This window comes from Larus michahellis, chromosome 1 (genome assembly GCF_964199755.1).
Source record: "Larus michahellis chromosome 1, bLarMic1.1, whole genome shotgun sequence".
In the NCBI taxonomy this organism is placed as follows: Eukaryota; Metazoa; Chordata; class Aves; order Charadriiformes; family Laridae; genus Larus; species Larus michahellis.
Genome location: NC_133896.1, coordinates 203,102,508 through 203,123,071, shown reverse-complemented (window position 1 = coordinate 203,123,071; position 20,564 = coordinate 203,102,508). Strand labels below are relative to the sequence as shown.

General features: G+C 39.4%; 1 protein-coding gene across 9 annotated transcripts in view; it reads left to right on the top strand.

Annotated features, from left to right (window-relative positions):
• Positions 1–20,564, top strand: part of ZMYM2 (zinc finger MYM-type containing 2) — a 93,032-nt gene that overhangs the window by 9,237 nt on the left and 63,231 nt on the right. For 4 of the 9 annotated variants that reach the window (XM_074569731.1, XM_074569712.1, XM_074569740.1 and 1 more), the window contains exons 3-5: positions 13,206–13,329; positions 14,606–15,107; positions 15,372–15,465. In XM_074569731.1, coding sequence (XP_074425832.1) covers positions 14,616–15,107; positions 15,372–15,465 — 586 coding nt within the window. In that variant the 5' untranslated portion in view covers positions 13,206–13,329; positions 14,606–14,615. Of the gene's footprint in view, positions 1–13,205; positions 13,330–14,605; positions 15,466–20,564 lie in introns of those variants that run through there. The other 5 variants (XM_074569722.1, XM_074569676.1, XM_074569685.1 and 2 more) reach the window with 4 other exon arrangements.

Here is a 20,564-nt window from a genome sequence, read left to right as displayed (position 1 = left end):
ATAGTATTCATGTACTCTCTTAAATTTGTTTTTCTTTGTTCTGAATTATGACATGCATTGAATGCCAATCACTGCAGGTAAATTGTGTTGAAGAAGCTTTTCCATGCTGGGCCAAAAATACCAGGTTGTTAGCTGATACTCAGGTATTTCTCAGGGATGAAAAATCTGGTTGAGACTACTAGGTGATGTTAGTTATTGTTAAAGACAAGGAAAATGATCTATCTACAAACTTGTTGATTTACAAACTATGACATGGCAGTTTTTCGTCTTTCTAAGCACATGCAATAGTAAAAAGAAAGGATTTTTAAAAGCATTAGTAAAAAAGATTTGTCAATCAGGGACTGAGAAACAGTGTGTGCCAGCAGAGTTACTTTTTTCATGAGCTGTACATACGTGAGTGTAGACTAAATACTACCTTAAAATAAAAATTCAAAAAAACCCAAAAGGAAGCAGTAATGAAGAATAACATTAAAACTAACTGTTGGGAATTAGTGAAGCATCTTCATTTCCAAAATGTGTGGGAATAGTACAGGCTGGGCACCGATAGGGGTGGAGTTGAACATGAGCAATGTACCCTTGCAAGGATGAATGGAAACGGCATACTGGGCTGAATTAAGCAAGACCGTAGCCAGCACTTTGAGGGAAGTGATCCTTCCCTGCTGTTGGATACTTGGGAGAAGACATCTACAGTGTTTAGTCCAGTTTTGGGTAGACCCTGTTATAATAAAGATACTGATATACTGGAGTGAAGTCCAGTGGAGGGCCACCAGAATGCTTCGCAGGCTGGAGTACATAACAAAGGAAAAGCTGAGAGGGGTCGGTGTGTTCAGTCTAAAGAGGCTCTGGAGACAGATGTTAGTGCTGTCTTCAAGTAATTAATGAGAAAGTATAGAGAAGATAAAGCCAGGCTCTTCTCAGAGATGCACATTGATAGGCTGGCAGGTAATGGGCATAAGTTAAAACAAGGAGAATTCTGAATGGCTAAGATAGTCAAACATTGGAAGAGGGTGTCCAGAAAGGTGGGGAAATCTGTATTCTTATACATATTCAAAACTCTGTTGGATGTGACCCTAACAACCTGATTTAACTTCAAAGATGGATTTCATTTGTAATTTGTCACTGCCTTGAGCTGGGGTGCATTTGATAAGGTGATATCCAGAGGTCCCTTCCAGTGTCAGCTGTTCTGTTAAACTTGCAGTGTTTAACTTAAGTCTGACATCATATAGTCACCAGGAAGATTCTGTCTATTGATATACAGTGCTTTGCTGTAAGTTAATTTGAAGACTTTCTTTTCCCCCTTAACACAAAAATAAGAATAAAATTATTAATAAAATGTAAATGCATCGCATACTGTTTAAAAACAGCTTCTTAATATTACCTTAAATAGACTGGCTTATTTTTTTTTAAAAAAAAAGTATATTTTTAAAGGGAAGGTTAACTTCTTAACAGAATCAACATTACTGTAGTTAATAAATTGGTCTGGTTTTGAATGTGTAGTTCTACAGGATGCATTAGATCTAGTAGAGCTTATCCTCTTGCATTTGAGATTTCTCTTCCTCTTTTCTGTCTCTACTTGTTTTTTCAGATTTGATTGGTTTGTTTATTATTGGCTATACCCTAATTTCTTCTAACTTCACAAATTTGAAAGATTGTCTGCTACTTATGTATATCACAGAATCTTCATGGTTGGAAAGGACCCTTAAGATCATCGAGTCCAACCAAACAACCTACAATCTCTGCCACTAGAGCATGCCCTGAAGTGCCACATCTAGATGTTTCTTAAATACCTCTAGGGATGGTGACTCAACCACCTCCCTGGGCAGGCTGTTCCAGTGCCTGACCAATCTTACAGTAAAGTAATTCGTCCTAATATCTAATCTAAACCTCCCCTGCCACAGCTTCAGACCATTTCCTCTGGTCCTGTCATTATTCACTTGGGAGAAGAAGCCAACACCCACCTCTCTCCAACCTCCTTTCAGGTAGTTGTAGAGGGCAATGAGGTCTCCCCTCAGCCTCCTCTTCTCCAAGCTAAACATGCCCAGCCCCCTCAGCCTCTCCTCATGTGACCTGGTCTCCAGACCCCTCACCAGCCTGGTAGCTCTCCTCTGGACACGCTCCAGCACTTCAATGTCCCTCTTGTACAGGGGGGCCCAGAACTGGACACAGTACTCGAGGTGGGGCCTCACCAGTGCCGAGTACAGAGGCACGATTACTTCCCTACTCCTGCTGGCCACGCTATTCCTGATACAAGTCAGAATGCTGTTGGCCTTCTTGGCCACCTGGGCACACTGCTGGTTCATGTTAAGCTGGCCATCCACCAGCACCCCCAGGTCCTTTTCTGCCGGGCAGCTTTCCAGCCACTCTTCCCCAAGCCTGTAGCATTGCTTGGGGTTGTTGTGACTGAAATGCAGGACCCGGCACTTGGCCTTATTAAACCTCATACAGTTGGCCTTGGCCCATCGATCCAGCGTGTCCAGGTTCCTCTGTAGAGCCTTCCTACTCTCAAGCAGATCAACACTCCCACCTAGTTTGGTGTCGTCTGCAAACTTACTGAGGGTGCACTCAATCCCCTCATCCAGATCATTGATAAAGATATTAAACAAAACTAACCCCAAAACTGAGCCCTGAGGGACACCGCTGGTGACTGGCCGCCAAGAGGATTTCACCCCATTAATCACAACTCTCTGGGCACGGCCATCCAGCCAGTTTTTAACCCAGCAAAGAGTACACTTGTCTATGTCATGATTCGCCACCTTCTCCAGGAGAATGCTGTGGGAGACGGTGTCAAAGGCCTTACCAAAGTCCAGACAGACAACGTCCACAGCCTTCCCCGCGTCCAGAAGGCAGGTCACATGGTCACAGAGATGAGGTTGGTTAAGCAGGACCTCCCCTTCCTAAACCCATGCTGGCTGGCCCTGATCCCTTGGCTGCCCCGCACTTGCCGTTGAGAGCTCACTCAAGATGATCCTCTCTGTGATCTTCCCTGGTATTGAGGTCAGGCTGACAGGCCTGTAGTTCCCCAGATCCTCCTTCCGACCCTTCTTGTAGATGGGAGTCACATTAGCCACCCTCCAGTCATCTGGTACCTCCCCTGTTGACCAAGACTGTTGATAAATGATGGAGAGAGGCTTGGTGAGCTCTCCTGCCAGCTCCCTGAGTACTCTTGGGTGAATCCCATCCGGCCCCATAGACTTATGTGCATCTAGGTGCAGAAGCAGATCATTGACTACTTCCTCCTGGATTATGGGTGGGTTGTTCTGCTCTCCATCCTTATCTTCCAGCTCAGGAGGCTGAGCACCTTGGGGATAGCTGGTCTGACTATTGAAGACGGAGGCAAAGAAGGCATTAAGTATCTCAGCCTTCTCCTTGTCCTTGGTTGCAACTTTCCCCCCAGCATCCAGTAAGGGATGGAGATTCTCCCTGGCTTTCTTTTTGTTGATGTATTTATAAAAGCTTTTTTCGTCATCCTTAATGTTAGTGGCCAAGTTGAGCTCTAGCTGGGCTTTTGCCTTCCTAGTTTTTTCTCTGTGTAACCTAACGAGATCTCTGTACTCCTCCTGAGTTGCCTGTCCCTTCTTCCAAAGGTGGTAAACCCTCCTTTTATTCCTAAGTCCCATCAGAAGTTCCTTATTCATCCAGACTGGCCATTTTCCCCGCCCTTTAGACTTGCGACGCTTGGGGGCAGCCTGCTCCTGGGCCTTTAAGATTTCCTTCTTGAAGAGCATCCGGCCTTCCTGGACCCCTTTGCCCTTCAGGACTGTCTCCCAAGGGACTCTCAACCAGCGTTCTGAACAAGCCAAAGTCCGCCCTCTGGAAGTCCAAGGTGGAGGTTTTGCTAACTCCCCTCCTTACATAGCTATGAATTGAAAACTTGACCATTTCATGATCGCTAAACCCAAGACGACCTCCGACCACCACACCTCCCACTAGTCCTTCTCTGTTTGTGAACACTAGGTCTAGCAAGGCGCCTCCCCTGGTAGGCTCCGCGACCAGTTGTGTCAGGAAGTTATCTTCCATGCACTCGAGGAACCTCCTAGCCTGCCTGCTCTCTGCTGTGTTATATTTCCAGCAGATACCTGGCAGGTTGAAGTCCCCAACCAGAACAAGGGCTGGTGATTGCGAGACTTCAGCCAGCCGCTTATAGAATACTTTGTCTGTCTCCTCATCCTGGCCAGGTGGCCTGTAGCATATTCCCAGCACAAGATCTCCCTTATTTGCCTTCCCCTTCAACCTTACCCATAAACACTCGACTTTATCATTGCTGGAATGTAGCTCTATACAATCAAAACACTCCCTAATGTACAGAGACACACCCCCACCTCTCCTCCCTTGCCTATCCCTTCTGAAGAGCTTATAGCCTTTCATCACAGCATTCTAGTTGTGACAGTCATCCCATGACGTTTCTGTGATGGCAACTACATCATAGCTGTCCTGCTGCCCAGTGGCTTCCAACTCATCCCGTTTGTTGCCCATGCTATGTGCATTTGTGTAGATTAGGTTCTTACAGGTTAATATAGTCACTAGTCTTGATACAGTTATATCGAAAGTATGGCCAATGCAACTATACCTCTTGTGAAAGAGAAGTAGAATATTTGCTTAGTTACAGAGCCTTTTCTCATGAGTATCTATGCTAAATTTGTAGCATTTGCTGTAATACATCTGTTAAATTCCAACCCTGCTTCCTAGAACCTGTAATAATTAAATGCTGTTTTAAATACATTTTGCGTATTGATGTCTCTATTTAACTTCTTGAATGCTAGCAAAACATAGGGACTTCATAGATTTGAATTATCAATTAATCTTCATTGGTCCCTGTGGAAGAAGAGGAAGGCATATTTTTGAAATGCGTGCTGTTACTCACTGACATTTATTACTGGTCTGTATTCCATTGCCCAGTCCAGACATCTAAATAATTCTACTATTCTCACGTCTGTTTCTGATCTAGCCATTCTGTATGTATTTTTTTCCTACTAAGCATTACATTTTTTTAAAACTAAGATATGTTAAATGACACCTTGGCGTCTTTGCATGCACTTTCTGCTATTTATTTTTACTTCACAGTGTTTTACTTGCCTTTTTCCTATTCTCATGTCTTCAGCATAGTGTTTCTCTACTGTTACTGTACTGCTCCCTTTCCACTTAGGTCATCTTTCAAGTCTCTTGCTGTGGTCTAGCGTTACCTGCTTTCCTGGAAATAGGTATGCATTTGGCTATAAGTAATAGATAAGCATTTAGATATAACTTCTTCTGTGGGTCCTTTGGTTCTTTTTCTTGTTTCACCTTCCTATTCCATTTATAATAAAGGATATCCTTAAGCAACACGTTGCTGCTTGAGTAGTAGGGAGATAAAATTTACTGTTTACCACATTACACAGAATGGCTTTTAAGGCTAGAAGTGGTGCTGGGTTCTTGCTGATCAGCACCATTTTATGATTAAACAGTCACGAAATACATTGAAAGTGTGTGTATAAGGGGGTTGGGGAGATACATGTCAGTATGACTGCCCTAAAACTTACATATGGTCAACATGATGATTTGACATGACTTGCTGTGTCAAGTGCTGCTTATCCCCCAAGAGTCATCTTGAAAATGATGTGCATACACTTGCATTCAAGATTGACCCTGAATAGAATAAAGTTTGAGATGGACCCCGAATTTTCGTTCTGTTCATGTATACAGGGGGAGCAATTCTTTGCACTGGTTGAGTAGGAAGACCCAAGGAAGAGGTGGTGTTAAGTAAAGGTATTGAAATGTTCCTGGAAACATCAGTTGGAAACCAGGTGTCAGCATTCACACCTAACCCTGGTGGCTGCAGTGCAGTTAAGATGCTCAGGAGATACTGAAGTTTGCATGTTTTCAGTAAGCTTTAGGTAGCACGTAAATAGTTTTTCTTTTAAATAAAACCAAGACTTACTGACTCAGCTGCTTCAAAACTATTTCTTTTACTATGTAGATCTTGCCTTTTTACTGTTCTTAGTTACAGGTCTTTGTGTGCGTATGCTTTTCTCTTAAATTTCCTGAAATCTGTGACAAACACATTTTGGTGTTACATAATGACTTTTAGTAAGCTAATTTCTTTAATCTGTACAACTGCTTTGAAAATCTGGGCAAAGAATGAAATTTCAAGCAGCTCCAAACGTACTGGAAAATGACTTCTGGGGTAGTGTCTCTAGGCTGAAGCAATGACATCTCAGGCTTTTGTAATGGTGGTACCCAGACAATGGATAGTGAGACCTGTGGACCAAAACTTATTATCCTGTTCCTGAAAGCTCTTACTTGTGTTCTGAAAAAACAGCAATATAAATATATTGATGGGTTAGTGTTAATTGTTATTCAGACTCTTGGTTAATATTTATAATTAACTTCATAGTATTTTAAGACCCTTGTTTTACTTTGGTGTTGTGAATACTTGCACTTGAATTTAGCCCAAAGTGTGCAAGCAATTATGTTGAACTCACTAGCGTGATTTGTGTATGAAGCTGGTAAACTGGTGAAATAGTTGTGTCATTGTGGCCTTAATGTAGTATGTTAGGTTTGCTTAAAGCCTTACAAGTTTCAGATACCTTCCTGATGGTGACCAGTGGATGTACACATGCTTTAATATTCAGTCTGTCGCTGCTTGCTTCCTTGTCAGTTAGCATGTGCATTTTGGAGTGTTTGACACAGTATTTGCTGTCAGGGTAGTGCAGTTCAGTCTGTGGCTATCAGCATGTCTCTACTATCCTAAAATGATCTCTACACTGAATTTCAGAGCTGTAGCACCAACCTTGTTATGTTCAGGCACAGCTGTTAGTGTTGTTGCACAGAGATTTTTGTTTTGGGGAACTGGTCTGGCTGAAAAGGACTCCAGCAGGAAAAGTCTCTGTCAGCTGGATCAACTTTTGTCTGGCTGTGTATGTGGTTGCAGAAACAGCTGTGCCACATGATAGTGTAACAACATGAGTCTGTGGACCTGATAACTAGGTGCCCCTCAGAAGTGTTAAAAACTTTTGTTAGAGATGTAAAAGTTGACAGTAGATTGGAGCCACCACATACCTGAGCATAAAACGCTAGGGTTGATGAATAGATAACCCTCAGAAAAGATATAAGAAGGAAAATAAAAACAAAATAAAACAAAAAAACCCCACCAAACCAAAAATGCTAAATGTTTATAATAAGAACGTTCAACAAAAATGGTTTTATTGTGTGGTTGCCTGTGGTAAGAATTTTATATCTGATGACTCAGAAGGACCCTACAACTCCTCTTTTTTTTTTTTTTTTTTTTTCTTCCATAGTATATATTATTCATTACACAAATTGTGACTGGACTGCAGTAACAGCATTCAGATTTAGCTTAAAGCTGTCCTGAATTGCAGCCCTTTAAAAATGTTGGGTTACTTCTGCTATTTTTTGGTCTTTATGAGCGGGTACAGTTGGGCTATTAGACTGCCTCAGTTGCAGTGTAAAACAGCTACTTAAAGGCAATTTTAAGTGTAGTGGTTTATTTTGCTTTTGGGGTGAACTGTGGCATAGATTTGGTCAGCCACTGGGGTTCAGTTTATGGTTCATACCCCAAGAAGGCCATGGTATGTAGGTTGCATCTGGTTGTGTAGGGAACGAACGTTCTGGAGTTGTAGCAAGACGTTACAGCATGCTGTTAAGCTACAGACCTTCTTGATAGCTCCACACAATCTTTACAATAGACTGAGTTTTTGATCATCAGACTTAACAAAAGCCAAGTGGTAAAAAGTGACTCGCTGTAATAATGAAGAATAAGAACTCTTGGAACTAGCTGAATTAAGGAATTAATGATATTATGGTCAAAGAAATGTCAGGGTCAGGAATTAATCATTAGAACTATATAGCCTCGCAGAACATTGAGATGAGTTCAGATTTGTCTCTTACCTGATTATTTTGCCTAAATGTTGACACCCATTGCTCAACAAAGTCAGTTGGACAGCAATAAGCCAAAATTCAGATTTTGAGTGAGTAAAACTTCCATGAGGCTAGTGACGTTTCTTTTGCATGTAAGAATATTACTATTCCGCTACTAGGTTAGTAGACAGTTCACCACTGTTGCAAACAGGTTACTGTCTAGGAATAGAAACTTGGCAGGTATAGCATGATTTTTCTGCAGGTGTATGCTGGTTTTCAGCAGCTGGCTAGCTAAGGACTTCTCTAGAGTTGCCTTTGGACCACTGCGTTTAACAGTCATCAGTGCATTTATTTTCATGTTTATCCGATCCCTGGTTGAACTGGTTGTATTTCTGGCCCTTGTAGCCTTCTACAGCAGTGACTCTCACAGTTCAGAAGAAAAGGTGTTTTCCTGCACAATAGAGTATTAAAGCTACTGAATTATTTCACTGAGTGCCTTTTTGTTTGTGTATTGTAAGACACTGGGCATGGCTTTCTATTTGTCTTCTATGTATTTTTTTCCTTGCGGATTTATCATCTTCCGTGAGTTGTCTGTCTTTTCCAACAAGGCGACTGTTCATGTAATATAAGTTGTTCACGTAACTCATCTGTTTTCCCTTTCCATGAAAAGGGGATCACCTGAACATCTCATGATAAAAAACATAGTTCACCAGCATCTTGCGTACGTAGTGACGAATGTGTTCTGTATTGGTCTTGATTCTTCTTTTATGTTGTTTTTCCTCTTTGGTCGTTGAGTAGATTTGGTTTGAAAGAGTTGCAACTTGGATCTTAGACTTCCACTTCAGAGGAATTCTGTGTACGTGTAGTTACCCTTTTCTCCCTGTTGGTTACCTTGAACTTATCATTAGTGATTTTGCCTACCTTACTCTGAGCATTCAGGACTGTGATATCCTTCTGTAGTTCTTTACAGCCAGTTTCTGTTTTCAGCTGCTGTGGAGCCCCCCTGGTAACTGTGATAACAGAAAACACGTGCTCTTTTTCTCTTTAAATAATTACAAATCCTCCAGGGAACCTTTCTCAAATCTTTGTTATAGATAATTTCCACTGCAGTCTTTAGTGAGGAACGTGTTGGAATGCCTTTTGGAAGTTTTAAGTGCTATATACCAGTTTAATTGGGGTTGGTTAACAAGTGGTCAACGCTTTAAAAGATCTCTCCAGTAGTCCTGTGAGGCATTTCCTTTTCTTTGCAAAATCCATGTTAATTCTTTCCCCGTATATTATTTTTTCTTTTTTATGTTTGTTCTGATGTAGTTTCTATCAGTCTATTTAGTAATGAGATAGGACTGTAGTCTATTATTATTTGGGTAATTGTTACCACCTTCTGCTTAAGTAACTGGTTATGGATATTGAAACATAAAATTTCTGACTATCTTTAGACATCTTAAATTAATGCAATGTGGCCTTAGTGGTTTGTTCTAAGATCCTCTTCTATTAGCACTTGGATACCACATTTTTGCTCTGACTTGACCCCAAGAAAGAGAGCTTAGATGTGATCTTCCCTCATCTTTTCCTTACTGAACATCAATGCAAAGAATTTATTCTGTGTTTTCTGCCGTGGTTCAGGCTTCTTGGATGCACTTTTTCTTTAGAAAAATTTTACTGTTTGTAAAATTGGCAAGAATTGTCATTTTAGACAGATCTGCTCTGACATAGCTCAGTAGCCTGCCTTGAACCGTGCCTAACAAAAAGTAAATAATAGGGCAAATGTACATGAAACTTCCCCCTAATACAATTCCAGCATCTTCTAAGCTCAGAGACTTCCTGATAGTAGTCTTTATGATTTTCTGTGGTCTTTCTAGATTGGTTGTATGCTTAATATGGTGAGATTTTAAATGACCTTCATGCTCTAAAGAAGCTGCATTTTTTTCCCCTCTTAACTGGGTTTCTCACACTTATATTGTTCTCCTTTATGAAGTCAAATGTTGAAGTAGTGTAATGTTTTTTATTATTTTTTATTCCCCTGGGAATTTGAATACACTCTTCTGGAGTGTTATCTAGATAATTACATCTTGAACTATGTTGTGTTGCTCAGAATTAGATCAGGAATTGTTTTTCCTCCTGTTAGTATTCTAGCTGGTTGCAGTTGGCTGTGGGTTTGGTTTTTGTTTTTGTTTTTTGTGGGGTTGGTTTGGGTATTGGGGGGTTGTGGTTGTTTTCAGTCTGCCCTCTTCCCCTAGTCTGCACAACAGTAGTTGAAGTCTTCAGTTATTACTTTACAGTCTCTGTTGTTCCCCTTATCTCATATGTGCTGTCACCGTTGAGTGGAAGTGATTGATAGTATGCCATTAATACACTATTTCTTCTAGTTTGGGTATGGAATTTAAATGTAGCACAGTACCTGTGGAGGTAAATAATTCAGTTAGGATACTGTGCTTTCCTAGCAGAAAGTAGTATTCCCTCACCGGGGCAAATCAATCACTCTCTTCTTGTTCCTGTGTTTGTACCCTAGTATAATACTGTCTCCTGAATTTTGTTCATGCGTTCACTTCTGAAGATGTCTCAGTTATGCATTCTCTCAAAAGCGGTCTTTCAAGCTTTCCTTTTTTAGGCTTCTAGCCTTTATATGGAAGAACTTGCACACGCTGGTCCTACTTTTGGTGTCCATTTCAAGTGCTCTGCATTGGTGGAACTGTAGTTTTGGCCAGATTTCAGTGACTCCTTTCGATTTTTGTGATTTTGCTCCAAGTGTACAGAACCATGACTGTGCTGTTCTGTCACCTTCATCCCAGCTGTTGTTAATGGCACTTAGTAAAGGCTTTTAAATTCCAATTTCTGCTTTTGTTAAAGCAGAGTTGATAATTTTTTGGGGGATATCCACACCCCACCTCAATTTCTGTGATTCATGATAAATTTAAAAATCTATTTTATCATTCAGCTATGGAGTTAAGACGTGGCCTATGGAGTGTTACCTAGCTGGCTGTCTCAAAAGCTGTAGTATTTGCCATCCTTCTAGAGAAGTGCCTGCATTTTGTCTTTTATTTCTTCCAGCAATTAAGCTTTGAATGTAGCTATGGGATTGTAATTTATTTCAGCATGAAGACTTTTATAGATGAGTGATTTAGCCTAATTTAAAAGGAGGATACACAAAGCCTGGTTCAGGAAGGGCTGATGTATATTGGTAGTGCCTCTGTTTCCGTCCAGGTGTAATTTTGGTGCTTGTGTGCTACCACAAAGCTTTGAGATCATTCTGCAGCTGTACTGAACACGCATTTTCTGCAGGCTAGGTCTCATCAGTCTGTGTTTTGTTGGTTTTTTTCAAAGTCTCAGCAATTCATCCAGTGATCAGTCTAATCAATCTTACAGGTTTCTAGCAATTGTATTTCTATTGTTGAGCATCTTTTGCTATTACCAGTTGAGATGTGTGGTTTTTCCTTGTTTCCCATTCTAAACCTACTCTTTTCACTCTGTAGGTAGTTCCTTTTTTGGTAGTTCTTCATTCAGAAATACTGATTGTGACATTGCCTGTTTAGTTCTTTGCGTTTGTCCTTGGTACTAGCATTTTTAGAAAACAAGCTACCTCATTTTGCAAAAATTCTGGTTTTTTGGGGGTAATTTTGTTGCTGAGTCTTGCAGAGGTAGGAGATGATATTTGTGAGGAAATATATGCAGGTTTTACTTATGACTATGCGTTAACAGTTAAGCACATAAACTCTGCTTATTTTTATGTCATACCTAACAATACCTTTTTAAGACACTTCATGGAAAAATATAAATGTATTTAGACAAAAACATATATGTTTTGGGTCTTACCTTTGCACATATTCTGTGCATGTACTGTAAAACAGCCCAAGTCTATCTTTCTAGTAAGGATCTGTAAAAATAGGAACAGCAGAGGTTTGAGTGAGGCCTGAGGTATCATCTTGGCATAGTCTCATTTCTTCTTTGCTCCCATCTGTTCAGGTATATTTAAAACTTTATTAGAAGCTTTATGTGCTTGTGATGCTTTTGTCCTTATAGAGAAAGAAAATACATGGAATAAACCCGGGAAACTTTAAGAATCAGTGAACTGAATGAGTGCTTTTCAGCAAAAGCTGAGTTGTAGGGACATCTGACTTTGAATTATTCAGCCCTAGAGGGAAAAATAAGATAGGTAAAAGAGAATATTTGATTAAATTAATCTTCAGTGTAACTGACTGGTTTCCAGGGAGGTACAAGCCAACTGCATTGATAATACAATTTTTTTTTTTTTTTTTTTGGAAGAAAACCTCTCTCATTCCAATTGAATGTTACCTTTATTGCAGTTCAAATGCTATTACGTAATGGCATTTGGCTGTAAGGCTAACATATGAAGGAATTAAAAGGTGGTCGCCTCTCTTCTAGGATTAATCTGGTTCACAGCTTTGCTGTTCGGTCTGTCCTGCCCCTTGCCCTCCCCCCTGTCCCCCCCTGCTGCCACTTAGTTAATGGACAAGAGCGCTTGAATAATGTTGCGAATGCGTAGAATATTTGAGCTTTATTCCTCTGGGCCTGTTTACTGTCTGGGGATTTTAAGGGCTGTCCTCAAACAGGAGATAACAACACAAGTTGATACTCTCTATTTTAAAAATGCTGCCAAGTGTGGGAAACCTAATGACTGTTATAAAACCTGAAGAATAAATATAGGCTTGAACTCTGAACATTTTCAATCTCTTGTGAATGTTCACATGTGTTAATATAAGCTATGGATGCCTGAACCTGTGCTAAGAATCACTGCAATGCATATATACAATTTGAAAATTACTAGCAATGTAAGGTTTATATTGCATTGTAAGCCTAATTTAGAACACATGTTCTGTAATTTTCCTTTTGCTATATCTTAATTTAGCATAGTATATTCTGCTACAAGCATCAAGGAGATTGATGTGATAAAAAGCAAAGAAATGTAACTGCTAAGGTTTCTTTTCTCAATAGCTTAGTTTACCTGAACCATTTATTTCCTTAATATTCTATTGCAGATATACTTCTCAATTCTAGTCTTTGATTACTTAATTGCAGTTATGTCTGTCTGTCTCTTACCAAACACTGTATTTTTTTCTATCTGTCTATAAAGCATCAAACAAAGGATTCTGGAAATATCATGTGACGGAGTGGAAAATCTAGAATAAACAGTACTGCCGCTGCTTTACTTGCGGTAATGACTGTATAGACTGACATTCTCTCTCTGACATTGTAGGATGATAGTGCTAAAAGTCAGGTTTGAACTTAACCTGTAAATTTAGGAGGAAGTCAGTTTAATGAATGTAGTTGGTAGAAGAAGTTTGAGATGAGGAAACTTTTTAGAATATGTAATGTTTGTTTTAACCTTGTTTCAGAACGCACTGCTTTTGTGGAGGGCAGCAAGTTGATACAAGAAGAGCAGGTTCCCTACAGGAAAGAAAAAAAACCCTCTTGGAGCAACTTATTAAGGTAAACAGATTGCAGTGGATTTCTAGATGGGTAAGTATTGATGAGCAGGATATTTCTGCTTCCTCTATTTACCTTCCTTTCTAAAGGATTTATTAAAAAGCACATAAAGCTACTTTCTAGCCTTTCACAAAAGCTCAGTGATATCACACATTAGCGTATACTCCAAGGCATGCCCAAATTATCCTGTAATTATATTTGTATTTTTCTGGTTGTGTATATGAAGATCTATTGAACTTACTGATTTTTAGTACAGATGGTTTTTAGCGAGATATTAGGTCCTTTAGCACTGATCATGTACCGGTTTGGAATTACAGGTACAGAAATTCTTTGTCCAGGTTGCTTTTTTGTAATTTTTTGAATTCATGGCAGAATTGACAATTATAAACAACAGATTCCCCAAACTGAACAATTACTAAAAGCAAACAGAAACCCCCAGGCAAAGAAATGGTTGAGAAGAAGCTTGAAGAAGCATCACTTGCTGTTAAAAAGAGATAAAGTTCTTGAAAGCTGCAGTGGAACGTGAGGTAGTAAGGACCTCAAATGAGCTGCCTCTGGTAGTGGCTAGAAATGAGAGAGGTTGCTGTACACCTTCCATTGCTCATTAATATGTCTGTTCTTGTCGTGTACAGCAGTTCCATATCTCTTTTGCTTACTTCTGTGCTCCAGTTATATTGGGGTCACATAAGGAGCTTTGGCAGTGTGGGGTTGGGGGAAAATCAGTTTAATTTCAAAGTCGTTAATATGTCGCTTTTTTTTTTTTTGCTAGACACTTGGATATGCACTTCGGTCTTTTGTTGTATAAGTTACTGATATTGAAACTCTGTAACACTTCTAATAGGAATGAAATTTAATAGGAATTCAGATTTTCTTTCTGGATGTCTAACTTTTGATCTTGCTTTGCAGTCTAAGAGAAGCAGTGTTATAGGATCGTTGTGTGCATATGTGGGTGGGAAAGGGACTGAGAAATAAGGATCTTTTAATAAATACCATCAAAAATTCTATTTCCTGTGTATGCATGTATGTATTGCTAAACATAGTGATGTGTAGCTGTTGTGTGGAAAATATTGGTACTGGCAGTATGTTTTTGGTAGTACAGGATTAGAAAGTAAATGAATGTTAAGACATGCAAAGAAGAGCACAGAGAAACTTTTGGTTTTTCTTTATATGATCTCAGGAAGAAAACAAACTAAAAGCTGGGACTATTAATTCTGTAGTTATTGTTGAAGAACTGGTCCTGGAAAGTTATATCTTACTCTGAAGTTGGGTGTGTCTTTTCTTTTCTTGCTTTATGTTTTTCTTTAAACAGCAGATCTGGAATGGACACAAGTCCTCTGGGAGGATTAGAACTGTCTGAACGTACTCCTGGTCTACTAGGGAATACCACCATGGCAGCAGGTCTTGCAAATGTAGGAAATACATTTGGAGGTCCACCAAGTTCTTTAGTTTCTAGACCTAATAAATTCCAAAACTCGCCTGTAGAAGATGATGATGATGTAGTTTTTATTGAACCTATACAACCTCCGCAGAATTCTACATCACTAATAGCAGATCAAAGGAACACTGCATTTACATCATCAAAAAATGAAGAACTGCAAGGGAATGATTGCAAAATGCTTCCTCCTCCAAAAGACGTAAATTCTCAAAAGGGGAGTATAAGTGAAACTATTATTATTGATGATGAAGAAGACATTGAAACAAATCAAGGACAAGAGAAGAATGCTTCCAGTTTTAATGAACGAAGACTTCCAGAGTGTAAAAATAGAACCAACGATATGGAATTCTCAGCTTCCAGTTTTTCAAGAAGTAAGGTAAATTCAGGAATAGGTAATAGTGGTATAACCACAGAACCAGACTCTGAAATTCAGATTGCTAATGTTACTACATTAGAAACAGGTGCTATGAGCTCTGTGAGTGATGGTCATTTAGAAAATGCTGAAGGGCGTGACATGAACTTAATGATTACACATGTAACATCACTGCAGAATGCCAACTTGGGAGATGTATCTAACGGACTGCAGTCAAGTAATTTTGGTGTTAATATGCAAACATACACCCCATCTTTGACTTCACAGACCAAGACTGGTGTAGGACCTTTCAATCCTGGTAGAATGAACGTGGCTGGAGATGTATTTCAAAATGGAGAATCTGTGACTCATCATAATCCTGGTAAGTTGCAATTCTGACCATTTCCTTAAAAGCTGACAATAAATAATAGAATGTTTGATTAAAATATTTTTCACAGTGGCACTGCTTAGTTTTTTAGCTTAATTCATATGAAAGATCTTCATTCCCTTTATCCCCATCACAACCTTATCTGTGACTCTGGAATAAAATATACTCAATGACTTAATGTGCTAGGTAGGTAAAATATCCCAGTTTAGCAGTTAGCAATACCTTCAGATGTTTTGAGACACAAGTATTTCTAGATGAAGTTCTTTATGGCTTAAGCATACCCCGTTAACTGACACAAGTAGAGGTGAGTATATCTATATAAGTTTTGTACCTTTTTGTGCAGTTCTATGACTAGTATAATGCATCAAAGTTATTTTAAATATTAGTTTACTGATCTGTTGTCTTGCCATCTGAATATAATTTGACATGCAAAAAACCTGAATTTGAAAGTCTGATCTTAAGCTGTAAGCAGCTAGCTGTCATAATTCATTGCATACTGAGCAATTCTCGGTATTTACAATGCTTAACAAAACAGGGTCCAGGTTACTTGTGGACTCGCATATTCCCGCAGTAAGTTATACACACTTTATAATTGCTGTTTAGTCACCTGTGATAACATGTATTTGTATCATACAGTATTAATTAATTTGAATTGGCTGGTTTTGTTCTATATCTCTATGTAAATAGCAGTGTATTGTCTCCTGATTTAGCAAGTAAAGAGGTATTGCTAAAAGCCAAATGGAGCAGCCATGAATGGTTTTCTGGAATTGCTATTCTACAGAATTTAAGCTTTCACATAAGCAATTTAAAACCTTCCAAGTTCCAACATATACTGCTACTCTGCTGCCCTGTTAGGCTAGAAGTGGGGGGAAAGGAAAGCCAAATTGCCAGTTTTGCTACAGGTTTAACTTCAGACTAGTTAGCATCATTTTAAAAGGAAAATTTTAAATGAGTAGATTCTAGGTGCAGTAGATCTTTGTTGATGCATGATTTTTTTAATTTGCTTATATGCTAATTGAAATGCATGGATTTTTTTTTAACCTGTTTTTCAACAAATATTTAAATAGTGCAGTTCTTCAATTTGGTCATATATTACCAAATGTACTTCTGCAAAAGTCTTAATACCTTTCATATTGTATTGTGGAAATGGCAGCATGAAGCTAAGCTTAAAGTCAGATGTTAGATTGTGGGATTTTTGTGTTAATCTTGAAACTGGTGTCAAAATTTGACTTCTGAATTTTAAAGCTGGGAAGTTTTTATACTTCGTGTGTCTCACTGAATAATTTAGGAATTCAGTTCCTAATCTTTTACAATCAAAATTCCCACCATTGCTAGTTGATCCCTTAGACATGGGGTATGATTCTTGTAACTCAGATGGTCAAGTAGTCATGGATGAGAACTTAAAGCATTTGTTACCTTAAAGTAGTGCCTTTGTTTTTCTTGGAGAAAGTGCATCTTAAGAAAATCGGCATGTGCCTTAAGCTACTGAACTTTTATTTTTTGTTGTGATTAAGAGAGACACAGGAGAATTTTGCCAGTGTGAAGTCTTGTAGGCTTGGACCATAGCGGTATTGAAATAGATTGAGTTCAGAGAGACAGTAGTGGCTGGGAATCCTTTTAGGGATTTAATGAAGACGACTGACTCATAAGTGGATATGAGAGATGTATTTCAAGGTGTATGTGTATAGGATTTTTTTTATTTCTGTGGTCTGTATATTTGAAAAATAAAGAGCAGTAGGTTCAAAAGAAAGCAGAAAGGGCTGCCACGGGTAAAAGAGAAGGAGAAAAATACCAAACGAGAAATTAGAAAAATGACAAAGAACATGAGAAGAAGAAACAAGAGGAAGAGAGAGGGAAGACAACTATAGTGGAAATGGCTTTTACACAAGAAAAAGCCTGAAACACGGTAGGTGCGGATCACTTCAGGGTTTTTGTACTTATAAAGATGTAAAGGAAAGGTTTTCAAGTTCTAAGTTTCAATTTTGTTCTTTTTTCCTGGAAGTTGCCTCCTTTTCTTCTAAAAAATCTTATTAGCAGAAGTTAACCCTGCCTGTTGGAAACTTTGATAATATGACAGGAAGCATTTGATCTTACATATGTTTAATGTATTCTAGACAATTCCAGTCTAAGACTGCTAAGGATAGATTCATCTTTTCTGGATCAGTGGTGTTCCATCTGTTCTGATTTCCAGATTTCGAAAACATTTCCAATGGAGGTGGAGACTCCTGCTTAGTTAATTTAAGCCTACTGATGATAAAAATGCTTTGATTTATATAATTTGAAGAACATAGATTGAGAAACCCTGCTTATAGTTCACAAATAGGACGTAAGAAGTTGGATAGCAAACTTTGTTTTCAGATACTAACTTTCTTTAGGGATTTTCTAGCTAGAATTTGTTGAATGTCAAAACTTTATCTAAGGATTAAATACATAAATTTCCAGAGCAGTTTTGCAAATCTCAGAACTAGTGTGCTACCTTGCTAGGACATTCTAGCTTGCATCTTGAACAAGACCTATTATTCATGTTTGCTTCCTATATGGAAGATTTAAAGCCTTGAAGATGCAAACATGTATTGTTCCATGGTAGTGCTTCTTTTTCACCTAAAGACAAAGGAATTAGGACATGTGACATCTGTACGTTGTTAGAAAAATAGTAGCTAAATAGTAGCTCAGTAGTGAGGCTCTGGCAAATACATTATATGTATTTGTGTCAGAAATAGTGTGGCCAGCAGGACTAGGGAAGTGATCATCCCCCAGTACTCAGCACTGGTGAGGCCGCACCTTGAATACTGTGTTCAGTTTTGGGCCCCTCACTATGAGAAAGACATGTTGGTGCTGGAGCATGTCCAAATAAGGGCAACAAAGCTGTTGAAGTGGCTGGAGCACAAGTCTTACAAGGAGCAGCTGAGGGAAATGGGAATGTTTAGCCAGTAGAAAAGGAGGCTGAGGGGAGACCTTACTGCTCTGTACAGCTATGTGAAAGGAGGTTGTAGTGAGGTGGGTGTCGTCTTCTCCCAAGTAACAAGTGATAAGATGAGAAGAAATGGCCTCAAGTTGCATCAGGGGAGGTTTAGATTGGATATTAGGAAAAATTTCTTCACTGAAAGGGTTGTCAAGCATTGGAAGAGCTGCCCAGGGAAGTGGTTGAGTCACCATCCTGGAGGTATTTAAAAGATGTGTAGATGTGGTGTTGAGGGACATGGTTTAGTGGTGGAGTTGGCATTGATGGGTTGGACTTGATGATCATTGATGGGTTAAGGGTTGGACTTGATGATCTTAAAACGTCTTTTCCAACCTAAGTGATTCTATATGTGGTTCGGAAGATTTCTTCTAGATCAGTGTTATTGTATTCCCCTCGGCTAAGTGACTCCACTGTATGGGAAGCAGTAGGTGCACGTCAGAGAAACTTCTGTCCAGTACATTAATTCAGAACCTAGTGTCCCAGTAAGCACTGAAGAACATTTGATAGAATGGTTTGGGTTGGAAGGGACCTTTAAAGACCACCTAGTCCAACTCCCCCCTCCCCCCTGCTATGGGAAGGGACATCTTTCACAAGATCAGGTTGTCATCCATATGTGTCCAGTTTAGCAGCAAAAATTTTGGGGGGGAACCATATCAAAGTTTTTGGAGAGAGAATCTGGTTTTTGTCCATCAAAACTGCTCCAAAAATAGAACCAACACCTAGTCAATTGAGGATGAAGTTCAGAATTGCCCTCATCTGAACCAGGTCATTAATGCAGATGTATCTGAATACATTTCAAGAGCTACCTACTGCTGTACAACTTTATTACTGTCTTCCTCTCCACCTCTGCCCCAGGTTGTGCTGATACAGTTTTTTCAGCTTTTTTTAAAAAGTCATTATTTCATTGAGCCATTTTTGCAAGATTGCTCCACAAATAAACGTAGCGGTGCAAATGAGGGTAAAGAATAATTTTATAGCATTTTAGAGCAGGAATGAGTGAAAAAGAATGGGAGCACCCTAAACAGCTATTATAGTAAGAAGAATCATAGAAAGGTTAGAGTTGTAAGGGACCTTAAAGATCATCTAGTTCCAACCCCCTGCCATGGGCAGGGACACCTCCCACTAGACCAGGCTGCTCAAAGCCCCATCCAACCTGGCCTTGGACACTTCCCGGGATGGGGCATCCACAACTTCTCTGGGCAACCCGTTCCAGTGCCTCACCACCCTCACAGTAAAGAATTTCTTCCTAATATCTAATCTAAATCTCCCCTCTTTCAGTTTAAAATCGTTACCCCTTGTCCTATCACTACACTCCCTGATGAAGAGTCCCTCCTCATCTCTCCTGTAGGCCCCTTTTAGGTATGGAAGGCTGCAATAGTTTCCCTGGAGCCTTCTCCAGGCTGAACAACCCCAACCCTCTCAGCCTGTCTTCATAGGAGAGGGGTTCCAGCAAGAGCTCAAGAAAGTGAACATGAAACTGTACAGTCTCATAAACTTAGCCATTAAAGAGTTGCAGATAGGAACGTGAAGGATGAAGACATAAGGGCAGTGAAACTCATCAGGAATCAGCTAAGGAAGTGTGATACACCGTTTCAGTTCGAGGACACGAAAAACAGATTTTACAGATCCTTTGTAGAGAATATAAAGTGGAGGAGGTAACATGGTTAAAAAATGAGATGTGAAGAAAAAGTCACAATGTAAAAAATAATGTCTATGAAGATGTGATAGGGAAGAAGTAAAAGAAAAAAAGGCAAGAAGATCTTTTGGTGTTCTTCTGGTATATTTGTAGAAGGAGAAATGCAACAAAATGTCAATTATGGGAGGCTCTCTGAAGCCTTAAGATACTAAGGAAATACTGAAGTAGACTTAATGAGGTACTGGGAAGTCATGGTAAAAGTTTTAAACCCAAATGAACCTAGAAAATTCAAGTTTTCGTTAGAGGCATTTGAGCCCTACTGAATTAAAAGCACATGTAACTCTGCTGCATGTGCTACCTAATCCCGATAAGAGGTACAATGTGGTCCCACTTGAAACCTATGAGAAAAGAGAAGAATCTCAAAATATTTGAAGGTGTTAAGGTGCTACCAGGATATAAATATATCTGAGGTAGTAGACATAATAGTATAGAAAA